Source organism: Cornus florida, unplaced genomic scaffold, assembly GCF_030987335.1.
Source record: "Cornus florida cultivar Cherokee Brave unplaced genomic scaffold, ASM3098733v1 CherokeeBrave_3.0.0_Hap2_Chr11, whole genome shotgun sequence".
Taxonomy (NCBI): domain Eukaryota; kingdom Viridiplantae; phylum Streptophyta; class Magnoliopsida; order Cornales; family Cornaceae; genus Cornus; species Cornus florida.
Window position 1 is genome coordinate 137,638,714 of NW_026775581.1, and position 12,726 is coordinate 137,651,439.

At 35.6% G+C, this 12,726-nt stretch overlaps 1 protein-coding gene across 5 annotated transcripts; it reads left to right on the plus strand.

Annotated features, from left to right (window-relative positions):
• The first annotated feature begins 227 nt into the window (after positions 1-227).
• Positions 228-12,242, plus strand: LOC132287214 (mitogen-activated protein kinase kinase 3). 5 transcript variants are annotated; one of them, XM_059789759.1, is made up of 13 exons: positions 1,101-1,476; positions 2,332-2,472; positions 2,550-2,804; positions 3,439-3,657; positions 3,758-3,895; positions 4,028-4,195; positions 4,625-4,777; positions 7,840-7,947; positions 9,167-9,258; positions 10,284-10,670; positions 10,791-10,910; positions 11,602-11,754; positions 12,061-12,242. In XM_059789759.1, exons 2-10 carry the CDS (start codon positions 2,368-2,370, stop codon positions 10,642-10,644), a joined length of 1,599 nt encoding a protein of 532 aa, XP_059645742.1. In that variant the 5' UTR covers positions 1,101-1,476; positions 2,332-2,367; the 3' UTR covers positions 10,645-10,670; positions 10,791-10,910; positions 11,602-11,754; positions 12,061-12,242. The 5 variants fall into 5 exon arrangements, with proteins under 5 accessions (XP_059645744.1, XP_059645742.1, XP_059645740.1 ...); XM_059789757.1 differs by lacking the exon at positions 11,602-11,754; XM_059789760.1 differs by lacking the exon at positions 11,602-11,754 and having other exon boundaries at positions 1,108-1,476; positions 4,625-4,738.
• Positions 12,243-12,726: the final 484 nt, after the last annotated feature.

Genomic DNA, 12,726 nt, shown 5'->3' on the forward strand with positions numbered 1-12,726 from the left:
AAAGTAACATTTAAGGATATTAGGTTAAGTTGGCCTTACCGGAAAAAGAAAACTATTAGTACTGTACTACTTTACCCTTTAACGAAATGGTAGCCCGTTTTAATTCTTTATTAATTTCTATTGCTGACGTGTAAAAAAATCTCAAAAGCCAGCAGAATTAAACTAACACACCGCCTTAAATATCACAACCAACGTCTAGGTCCCAAACCTCATCTTCTCCCTGCGTCGTTTTAGCACCATAAGTGGCCGGAATTCCAACATTGAACCGGCTTAGTCAGAACCCATTTTTCCATTAAAGAACAGCCAATCACACCAGCAAAAACCGACTAGACCTACTGGTGAGACGATGAAGCATGTTCATCGTGAATATTAGTGAGAGCTACAGCTTCCTTCATCAACGTGAACAGGTCCGGCCACTTTCACCTTCATAGACCCACCAGCTCCAGCGAAGTTGCAGAGACGGAACTCAGGCGACAATGGCAGAACGGTGAAAATTTGTCTTTCCAGCAACAACACCTGTGAGAAGCTTGAGCTCTCGACGGCCAACAACAAGTGACAACTGACAAATCAGCGAGACGCCGAGACCCAATTGCAGCAACAGTTCCGGCGAGCTTCAGTCAGGTGAAAGGACTCTTTTTCCAGCGACAGTACCGGTTTGCGATTGTTGAGTTATCAGATGGATGAAGATTCACAAAGAAAGATGACAATTTGGCAGAGAATGAAAGCTTAGGTGACAGATTTTTGGTTGAATTTGGTGGTTTTGGTTTGGTTTTAATTGAAAAACAAAGCTCTTTTTTTCCCAGCCCACACCAACCCATCATCACCTCCAATTATCCAAACAAATCTTTTTTGCCCAAATCTTCAAACCCAATTGTGGACAACTCAATCATGACGGCGTCGGATGCGGTAGCCATGGCTGCCGGGAGAGGAAAAGCGGCAACGACAAAAGCAAAATCCAGAGCTTCAATCCGTCAATGATTTAATTAAGGTTAATTTTGTGGTTAGTTTGGTTTGATTTGCCAAATCGGGTCCTAAATCGGCGCGAGGTTTTGGGTTTTGAACGTGGGTTTTTTTTTTTAACGTGGTCACCGGAAAATATATATGTGTACGATATATAAGGGTAGGATTGTCATTTACAATTTACAGCATATAGGCACGGCCAAACATTCACCGGAATAGTATCACCTGAGTTTTTTTTGCAAAATTGAGAATAGTTTAGGGGAATTTTTGTTAAAAAAAAAAGTTCAAGGGAATTTTTTGAAAGAGAGAGTGAAATTGAGGAAATTTTTTACACTTTACCCTATTATTCAATTTTTTAGGACAAGTGGCTAAATTTTATTGGCCCACCTCATCTGTCAAAAAGGAAACGTGAGAGCATTACTCAGTCGCCATTAATTAATTGTTGGAACCGCATGGAAAGTGAAGGTGAAAACGTTGCTATTTTGGGGCTAACCGATATCTGTGATGCCTTTGCCTGTAAGTCAAACTTCCGAAGCATTAATTACTCTTCAATATTAGAATTGAGAGCTTATTTTCTTCAAATTTCTTTCTCATATTCGATAGTTTGTTGTACAAAGATGGCTTTTGTTTGTGTTGGTTCGTTCATCTGATTAGTGCGGGTTATAGTTTTGAACCAGATTAGGGTTTCAATTTTATATAGTACAGTAACTATTAATTTCTACTTGCTCTCTCTCGATACTGAGATAGGTTTGATTATGGTTTGTCGCTATTAACATTTTGTTTTAGATTTTAACTGTGTTAAAGTATAGTCTGGTCAATCTTGGATTTTAAACCCTGCTCGTTTCGGACAAAATTTGAGCTTTTTTTCTTAATTAAACTTTGGATCCAGTCTCATTACACTGTTTACATTCTCTATAAATGTTAATGTCACAAAAGTATTATGGGTTGTTTTGTACATCTATCTGAACTTTAATTGTCTTTTTCATTTTTCATAGCATTTGCGCTGACCAGTAGAGTAACTCAGGAACACCTTTCCGTTTCCCAAAATTAAAAATTAAGAACAAATGAGGTCTTTCATGGCATCCTAAAATCCCTCTTGAAGTATAAAAGGCTCATCTCAGATTTTGTTTTGAACACTCATTTAATCTAGTGAATGTTCAAATTTCCCTAGTAGAGTTACCAAATTTAAAAATTGTTAGCACAAACTCGAGAGAGGGCAAAGAAACGGATTAGTCAATAACATTGTTGAAGCTTATATCTTTCTTTGTGAAGGAAAATGTTAGCTGTTGTTTGAAGAATGTCCATTAATTTAATGTTACCTTAGTAGAACTGTTAGGACCCTGTTGATATTTCTGTTTTGCTTTTTGATAGGAAGAAGGAATGCTATAGCATTTCTGTTGTCTACTTATGATGTCTGCGTTGGAGGAATTGAAAAAGAAGCTCACACCTTTATTTGATCCTGAAAAGGGTTTTTCATCTGCATCAACATTGGACCATGATGATTCTTATACGGTAAGTTATATTCTGGAGGTGTACCTTGATACAAGCAACAGAAAATTCTACTTAATATTTTGTCACTTTCTCTGAAGCTATCGGATGGTGGAACTGTTAACTTATTGAGTAGATCGTATGGAGTATACAACTTTAATGAGCTTGGACTGCAAAAGTGCACATCGTCACCCATAGAGGACACAGATCATGGTGAAAGGACATACAGGTGTGCTTCCCATGAAATGAGGATTTTTGGAGCCATAGGTAGTGGTGCAAGCAGTGTGGTTGAGAGAGCTATTCATATACCCACTCATAGAATTCTTGCCTTGAAGAAGATTAATGTTTTTGAAAAGGTTTTCATTTATCTATTCTTCTTGCCCTTACTGTTTTTTGATGTTGATATAAGGGATTTTGGTTCTTATGCTATTTTTTTGGCTTGCTAGTATTTCTATTGGTTGATATACTATCAAAACCCAAAGACACTCTGAAAAATACAAGTAGATTATCCTGTCCAGAATATATATATATACATATATGTAGAACCTTTAACTCTACGTTATATCCATTCTATGATTATAAATTCCGAAAATTTAAAATGTTTTGGCATTTCACGCTTGCACCTGATGCATTATTATCTTGCCTTAAAGAATTCTGTTTGTAAATTTTGGCAAGAAAGCACTTTTATATTTGGAATGCTAATATTTTCCAGGTTGCTTGTGTTGCCCATGTTTCTAGGCATCTGCATCTTATGTTATTCTTTATGCATGAAAGAGAAGGTGTATTAAAACCCAGTGATCACTGGAAGTAGCTTGTCTTTTTGATGGCAAAGTTTGAAATGTTTACTTGTTGAATTCGAACTAAAAGCAACATTAATGTAGTTTGTGGCTTTGTGCTGATTAAAAGTGTATGTTTTAAAGTGGTAGCTTGGTGAAAAATACCATTGACTTTTCATTTTATCTTACATAAATATGCTCATGAGCATATCAGGATAAAAGGCAACAGCTTCTTACTGAAATACGAACTTTGTGTGAGGCACCTTGTTATCATGATCTTGTGGAATTCCATGGAGCATTTTACACTCAGGCCTCTGGGCAAATAAGCATAGCTCTGGAATACATGGATGGTGGATCCCTAGCAGATATAATACAACTGCGGAAATGTATACCGGAACCAGTTCTTTCATCTATGGTTCAAAAGCTTTTGCATGTAAGGATATTTTCTTCTTTTCATATATGGTGTTTCCCTATACATGTATTGCTATATTCTTTTTAGAGTTTTGTTGATGTGTGCTGTATTTGTATGCAAGGGACTGAACTATTTGCATGGAGTTAGACATTTAGTTCACAGAGACATAAAGCCCGCAAATTTGCTTATAAATCTCAAGGGAGAACCAAAGATAACGGATTTTGGTATAAGTGCTGGCTTAGAGAATACAGTGGCAATGGTTAGTGCAGATATTGCATCAGTCTGTACTTTCTTTAAATGTTACTGCCTTTTTGTTTTAAATTTAAATGCATATTAATGTACATAAATATAAGATTATGTTATTAATTTCACTCTGAATTGGGTTTACCAGTGTGCTACTTTTGTTGGAACTGTTACTTACATGTCACCTGAGCGAATTCGAAATGAAAGCTATTCTTATCCAGCTGATATTTGGAGTCTTGGGCTTGCACTCTTTGAATGTGGTACAGGGGAATTCCCATATATGGCCAATGAAGGACCTGTTAATCTTATGTTGCAGGTGGCATTCCAATTTTTTCCCAAAATTCATATTCCATTAATTTATGTTGCCTTCATTTTTTTTCTATGTCAATTAGAATGATATCTTTTTCAAATATTAGTTATTTGAATTTAGGAATTAAACTTTCAGAAATTAACTATTATATCAAACTTGCACTTAACTGATTGCTACTAAATAATTGGCATAATTGTTCATATATGTTTTAAGTATTCATTATGCAAGGAATCTTTGACTTCTCAGTGAGGAACAAAGAAAAAAGGAGAGCTGCATCTTTATCTTTTCCTTTTCATTTTTTGTGAAAAAAAGAAGAAGAAGAAATTTTCATGATAGATTTAACTTAAATCTTAATGGCATTGTTCCATTTGACTTGTTTCTATCTACGTGCATGTCTGTTTCATAACAATAACAATTCACAGTTCTTCGTGGCAGATTATAGATGATCCATCACCATCGCCATCGAAAGACTTCTTTTCATCAGAATTCTGTTCATTTATTGATGCTTGCCTACAGAAGGATGCAGATGCAAGGCCAACAGCAGAGCAGGTGAGCAAAAGCAGATACCAGTTTCAACATTTATTTAAGGTGAAACTTTGGACAATACCATGGTTTTTTTTTCTTTTTTATAAGTACAATACCATGGTAAATTAATTGAGCTTTAGATAAGATTTGGGATCATAAAATGAGTCATTCACTTTCCCTAAGACTTGAATAAGGGGATTTTGAGATTTGAATTATGAGATTATTTTGGTGATCTGGAGAAGTCTGCTGGTTCTGTAAATAGCGCGCTTGTTGTGTAACTAATGTGCTCGTGTGCTAAAACTGTGCTGGTGATGTGGGTGTTTTGTACAATCAGATATTTTTAACTAAGATTTGCTGATGAAATGGTCAAAATGCTGCAAGCCAACCCTTCATAAGCAATTTGATCTATTATAAGGTGTAATAGAGCAAATCAGCTCAAGTTTGATATTAGCATTGATATGAACCATTATAAGATTTAATAGAGCAAAGCAAACTCAAGTTTTATGTTAGCATTGATAATAATAGCTACGGATGTGCTAGTATTACTGGCAAAGAGAACCAAAAAGAATTAAAACCATTAAACATAGAAAGTTGTGGTGATTGAGGTTGCATTATCCAGTTAGTTCCCTTTCTATAGGGCCACATTTTAAGAATTTATGACGAGTTCTCTTTGGTACTAGAAGTTTTGCCCGAGTTCTGCAAATAGCAGCTAATGTGAACATCCCTTGTATGATAAAGAAGACATTTCTTTATAAATAATATCGTTGAGAAGTCCTGATGTCCTACTTTCTACAGAGTATGAAAATTTGTACCAGCAGGATTTTGTAATATGAAGTTCACGTTTTAACTTTTGATCTTTGGATGTACTTTCTTTATAATTTGGATGCATGTCAATCTGTTATTCTTCCCTTGCCACTTTATGCAAGGATCACGTGTATGTTTAGAGATTGTTGATATACGTGCCACAGCACTTGCTAAAGTGGCACCACCTCCGAAAATTAGCACACCTGGCCAATACTGAACTGGCGTGTCCCTGAGGAACCAAGTAGTCATGAGCTACTTGCCCTATAATCTGAACTCACTAGCCGAGGAAGGGGTCACTACCCTTCCTCTCCTGTGGACACGCCCCGCTCCAGTCGGATGGGCCCCTCCTCCCTCTCCTTTCCAAGGTTGCTTCCTGCAGGCGTAACCTCGAACATTCCTCTCTCGAGCTTTCCCTTGAACTGAAGGGACCTTGAGACGCAGAACTAGGGTAAGAGCTCCGCGAGGCCGAGAAGGCGGAACCTCGAGGAAGGCTCTTTCCCCATCTTCAGCTTTGGGAATCTGAGGACATGTGGATAGGTGGCTGGGATCCAAGGAATCGCCTCTACTCGAGGCCGATACACGGGGGAAAGGACATTCGATACCCTAACTCGAGCTCCGAGCATAGCAAAAGAAGCATTAATTACAAAGGACATTTGATAAGACCCGCATTAATTAAGAAGTGCCATTACCTCTTCGGACCGGGGGGCAAAGCGCTACGGTCCGCTGTCAATATCCCATCCTTCAGAGGAGGGGACCCTCGAACCCGCGGGCAAGAGGGAGCTCGCTCTAGAAACCGACAGACATTAATCAGCCTTTAAAGAGGCAGAACAACCACACTTAACTACTCATTAAGACCGAGCTCGAGTTACTAGGGTACCGAGGTCGGCCTTCCCTTTCTTAATCTCCGATCTCAGAGAATACCTTGTATCGCTTGGATTCCCACTTGGATGCTAATCTCAGTTCTCTCGGCCTACGTGGAATAATCTCCTCATCCTACTAAGAACTACTATAAACAGAGATTTAGGAACATTATGTAGAGAAGGTTTGGACCTATAATTTAGAGTTTGCAATCATTCAGATTCAAGTTGGGTTGAAATATACTCGTTGAGAACCTACTTCCCAACAATATTTATTCAGTAGTAGTTAAATTTTTCATTTTTATTTAGTGTAGCACATTATCCTTAATAGCCCGCCCTACCAAATCTCAGCCTGATATTGGTCAGTTTATCTTTGTCACAAAATTCCACCCAATATTAGTCTAGGGCAATATTAGCACAAACATGCTAGTTTTCATGATCCTTCATTTTTCTTGCTATAGAACTCTTTTTATGTGCTCTTTCACATCTTTCTCTATCATTCATAGGATACATTTTTGCCAATACAATATGTGGTTCAAGCTTTAAATGTATTAAGATTTTAATAAGTGAACCTATAATATTTTCACCCACATTGTGTTTGGTGGTGTATTTGGAGAGAGAGAAATAACAGAAACTTTGAAGGGAAGGAATCGTCTTTTGCAAACCTTAAGTCTTTTATCCTACGCTCTCTTTTCTGTTATGTCAGAGGCAGCACTTGCTCCTCGATCGATGACTTTTTTGTTCTATTGGACTCTGTTGGTTCATAGGTTTGGCTTTTGCTCTTTCGTTTTTGTGTATTAGGGACGCGTTCCCCTTTTGAACGTCTTTCTAATATATTTTTACTTATAAAAAAAAAAATATTTTCACTCACATATGGAAGTTTCTCATGTGAATGTCGTCATCGTCATCGTCGTCGTCATCATCCTTGCCTTCAACCCAAATGAATGGGGTCAGCCACATGAATTATGTTTCTCCAATCTTTTGTATTACATGTCATTTCACCTACCATATTTAACCTTTTAAAATCATTTTTAATTATCTCATCCTATGTTATTTTTGTTCGCCCTTTCCGTCCCGTACCTTCTATTACAACTAGTCTTCCTCGCTTTACCAGCACTTCTCTAGTTCTCTAGTACATGTGTACCACTTAAGTCTACACTTTCTAATTTTCTCGCCAATGGGTGCTACACCTAATTTTTCTCACCCTTTCATTAGTGACCCTATCTCTTCTAGTCACTCCATTCATCCATCTTAACATTCTCATATCTACTACGTGAAGGTGTTGTTCTTGTTTCATTTTTTAGGACCCAACACTCCACCCCATACAACATAGTTGGTCTAATAATTGTCTTATAAATTTTTCTCTCATGTGAATGTATATGATCTTTAATTCTTGATCGACAACATGAAATGAAGACAAAGACATTTTACCTTGACATTGTTTGATTGGTATTTCTACTGCAGCTTCTTTCACACCCATTTATTACCAAGTATGACGATGCTGGGGTGGATTTAGCAGCGTTCGTCCAAAGCGTTGTTGATCCTACACAGAGGATGAAGGATTTAGTAGATGTGAGTAACTAATTTAACTAACACTTCTCACTTATTGATCACTATCTAACTATGCTAGCAATTGTTTTAACTTCCCAGCTTTAAAAAGGAATTGGTAAGAAATGAAAGGAGCACGTATGTGGTATTGTATACCAAGTTCAGATATTGTTTTCGGTAGATCTGGATACAGAGCATCGATTAATTAAACTTCAAGATGTCCAGCTGCTATAAACAGAAGATAAAAGAGGGTAGCATTTTGCATGACTTTAGAACTCAACTTAAAACACATTTTTCCAACTATATGGGGTCAATTACATGAATGCTATTTGATTTTTTTGTGCTATTTGGATCATAATTTTAGGCAGTAAACATTCTCATATGTCTTAACTATCTCAACCTACATTAATTTTGGTCTTGTCGTATCCCTAACATTTCCCTTAATATGGACTGTCAATCTTCCTATATATATTTTAATTTTTCTTCATCGTAAATAACCAAACCATTTGAGCCAGAATTCACTTACTCTGCATAGTTCAGGAAATAATAGGAGATGAACAGGACCCATGAAAGTTATCGGGAGATGAATGGGAGAGTACTCCTAAGTATTGCCTTCTTTTCCTATCTACTATATTTGGAGAATGATAAGTATCTATAGATGTTTTGCACATGCAAATTTGTTACATTCACCCAGAAAATGCGCTCAAAATGCCTTGGCTTCATCCCCTCAGTAATCTGGTCATTGTCTGTGTTCAAGTGACTACTGACAAGACATAATGTGAGTAGCTTGGATTATAACCTCGAATAGCCTTGGCTAAGTTATTAAGCCAAGACATCTTAAGTATCTCAAATAGTATCATGACACAATACCCATTTAACACACCATAACTGCATGGATCTCAAGTAGTGGACTAATTGTACCATTGACCACTAAAAGGTTCTACCATGTCATTGCTCACATACCATGAGGATGATAATACAGCATGATGTCAAGAATATAACACCATAATCATAGGGATCACATTGTACCATAGGAGTACAAAGCAACCACGTGATAACAGCATCATGTCAAAAATAATTTGTTCCAAAGGAAAGACTGAAATAAAAGGTATTCATAACTATACTCTTGGTCATACCAACGGTCAAATAATCACTTTTTATTCTTTTATTTTCTTTTTGTCAGTATAATCACTTTTCATTCTGTTTTCCTGAGCATTAATTTCACTCATGGTTTCCTGACCAGATGCTCACAATACACTATTACTTGCTTTTTGATGGACCGGATGAACTTTGGCAACATACAAAGACCTTATATAGTGAATGTTCAGTTTTCAGGTATACAACGTCTCATTGACCCATTTTTTCCATTTTTTTTTTTTTTTTGAAGCAAAAGTTAGATTTACTTCAGAGAAAGTTGATGAGATTGTGGGTGATTTTAAGTAGTTGGGATTAATGCCTTGTTCTTAAGTAGAGAAGATAAAAACACTGGTCAATTGATGCAATTCACAGTTCAACTCGAACAAAGCCTTGTCCAACTATTTGATGGTCCATTTTGCTTTGAGGTCATATTTTCAGTTAAATGGCATGTTATTATATATTTTCTTACTTCCTTGATATATGTTAATTTTTGTCTTTCCCTTCTCTTGGCATTACTCTTTATGTGAAACATGCATTCTTTCTCACTGGTACTAGTACGAGTGGTTGCTACACATGACCAAACCATCTTATTCAATTTTCTCTCATTTTTTCTCGAATGTTTGCTACTTCAACTGTTTGATGAGTGTATTTCATCTGTAATTGTATCTTTTATTATTTTATCATACATCCATGTCAGCGTGTGATTTTTAAATTACTTTATTTTTTTTTTTTTGCCAAGCTTATTTTTTTTGCTGTGCAACATTATGTCTTGTAAATTAGTGGCTTGTCTCTTGATCTCGATCTTTCTTTGATCGTATTGTATTCCTAGTTTTACGAAACTTACATTCAGGTTTAGTCGTATATGTCTTAAATTGAAGAAGCTTCATGCATAATTGGACTAAAATTGGAAAAAAAATCATGGTTCTTGAATATAATTGCATGCATGCATGTGTGCATGATGAAGGCAGAAGATAGGACTTGTGGCAGGAATTGAATTTAAAAGATTCACCTCTGTTGAAGTTGATCTCTATGCATCTGGTTAGTTGAAAATTTATGATTGTCGCTTAAAATTTAAATGAAGGATGATTTATTTGTATTCCTACCATATTGGAGTGTATTTCTGAACTTTTGAGGGTAGATGCATAGTTTGGATTGTTCAATTTGGGTTGCATCTGTGATCTTAGTTTTTTTTTTTTGGCTAATGCAAACCTTTATATTTTTAGTTTCTCTGGCAAAGAATATTTAGGTCCAAATGACATCTTTGCAACTTTGTCAAATATTCGGACTACATTAGCTGGCGAGTGGCCGCCTGAAAAGCTTGTGCATGTTGTGGAAAAACTTCAGTGCCGTCCTCATGGTCGAGATGGAGTTGCAATGCGTGTATCAGGATCATTTATTGTCGGGAATCAGTTCCTTATATGTGGAGATGGTATACAAGCAGAGGGTGTGCCAAATTATAAAGATCTTTCGATTGATATATCCAGCAAGCGAATGGGTACATTTCAGGAGCAGTTTATCATGGAACCAGGGAATGTCATTGGCTGTTATTTTATATCTAAACAAGAGCTTAATATCATTCAGTAGAAACTGTGAGGATCTTCTCCTTCAAGGTCAGTTAACTTTAACACCTGTTTACAAGTTTACATCTTAAGTTGGTGCTTTGTACTGCATTGGCTCTGAATTCTCTGATGTGAAATTTATTCTGACTGATGGAAATTTCTTGATGTCAGATTATTCTATGACTTTTTTTGTGAACATTTCCTACATGTCATCGGGGCTCTCCATATGTTATCAGCACTATTTTCATAACAGGCCAGTCTTCAATGGCATTGAACCCATAGACATTCATGGTATGTTTAATTATTTTCCTTTTTTTTTCTTTTTTTTTTATCAAGTCTAATAGGTGTTTATATTGTAGTCACTTCTACATGATGTTAGATATACATGTACAAATCAAATTATTATACTGGCTTCTTGGTTAAATTTCACATAGGGACTTTTGTGAAATAGGTGATCATGGGCCAAAAAGTACAAGTCCCTTGTGGGGCCTACTTATCAAATCACCTTTATGCTGCAACTCATAAATGATTAAAAGTATATTATATATGGAGACTACACAAATAAATCAAAATAGAAAGGGTTTCAGGTAGTTTTGCTTGATAATCTAAGAAAGTTAATTCAAGATAAACATGTTTTGAACACTTGATATAGCATATTTTACGTGGCTTTAGTTTTCCATGAACTGTTCTTTCAAAATTTCGTGTACAACTAACTAGCTGCTTGGGACATAGGAGTTTGTTTATTGAGAAGGTGCATGTCACACAATATCTAGATCTACTCTACAATATTTATATGTAATATGTCATCCCTTGTTAGTAGATTTGCATTCAAGTTAAATTCCTGGATCAATTTGTGAAATTATGACCAATACTCGTATTGGCTTATTTGACCTAAAGAAAATGTTGCTGAAAATAACACAGATTCTTCTTTTTTTTTTTATTTTGTGAATATTATTACTCCAAAAAAAAAAAAAAAATGCAGGATTCACAATGACCTGCTGAAATGTTTCCGACTGGTGTGGAAGGGATTGACAGGATTTGATTTTCAGAGCCTCTGATAAGGGGAGAACTAACAATAATGTTGAACAACAAAGAGAACATGAAGTTAGTATCGATTAAAGAAAACATGAGAAAGGTTGTTGGTAGTGTTAAGTACATAGTTTTCCATGGTGTTAAATTATTAATGATTTGGATAGAAGTGTGGTTACCAGGAAAAAGGAAAGAAAGTTAAATAAATAGAAGAAGAAGAAGAAAGAAAATAGAAGTCCTTGAAAATGAATCAAAAAACTGAACAAGCTTTCCATTCTTAAATATATGTTTCATCATCTTCAAGTGGGCTGAGTTTTTAAAATCAAAGCTAAACATTTGAAATTTTTACCTTAGCATTTTTTTTTACTAAATTACTGTATAAACGAAGTGATTTTTTTTTTCTTTCTGACAGGTCTCAACCATGACTCCTACAAGAGCTTTGGGATGAGAGATGATTCTTCTCCAGTTTGTGGAGTTCTATTTGTTAGCATTGTGTCCTTTTAAATATACACCTCTGTGGGGTATAGATGTAAAGTTTATCTGAAAACATTGATTACAAAACTTATAGTAGGTGTAGATGTCGAAGTTCCATTACATGTACAGCCCAAGAGCCCTCACATGTCATCAAATTTGAATGTATTATTGTAAGAGATAGTATCTGAGTAAGTATAGGAGTAAATTGTAGGCTCTGCTATTGTTTTCTTTAGCAGGATAAAGAATGATGCGTTTTGCATGTTTGTGATGCCCATATGCTATAGAGAAATGTATTTCACTTCACCACAACCACCCAAAAACTAGCAGAGCAGGTCACAACACTAAATACTTTTTTATTTTCTGTTATTTTTTTGTTGTAAAATATTTACAAAGAAAAATAAATATTAAAATCAAACAAAAATAATTTATCTATCAATTTTTTAAAGTTATTTTACATCTTCTGCCCAATGGACTTAACCTCAATTTAGTTATTTACCAAACATCGGAAAAGTAAAAATAAAAAATATATATTTTACTTTAAAAAGAAAAAGTTTTTTCAAAAAAAAAAAATATTTTAGGTCAAAACTAACAGAGCCTTAAAGCA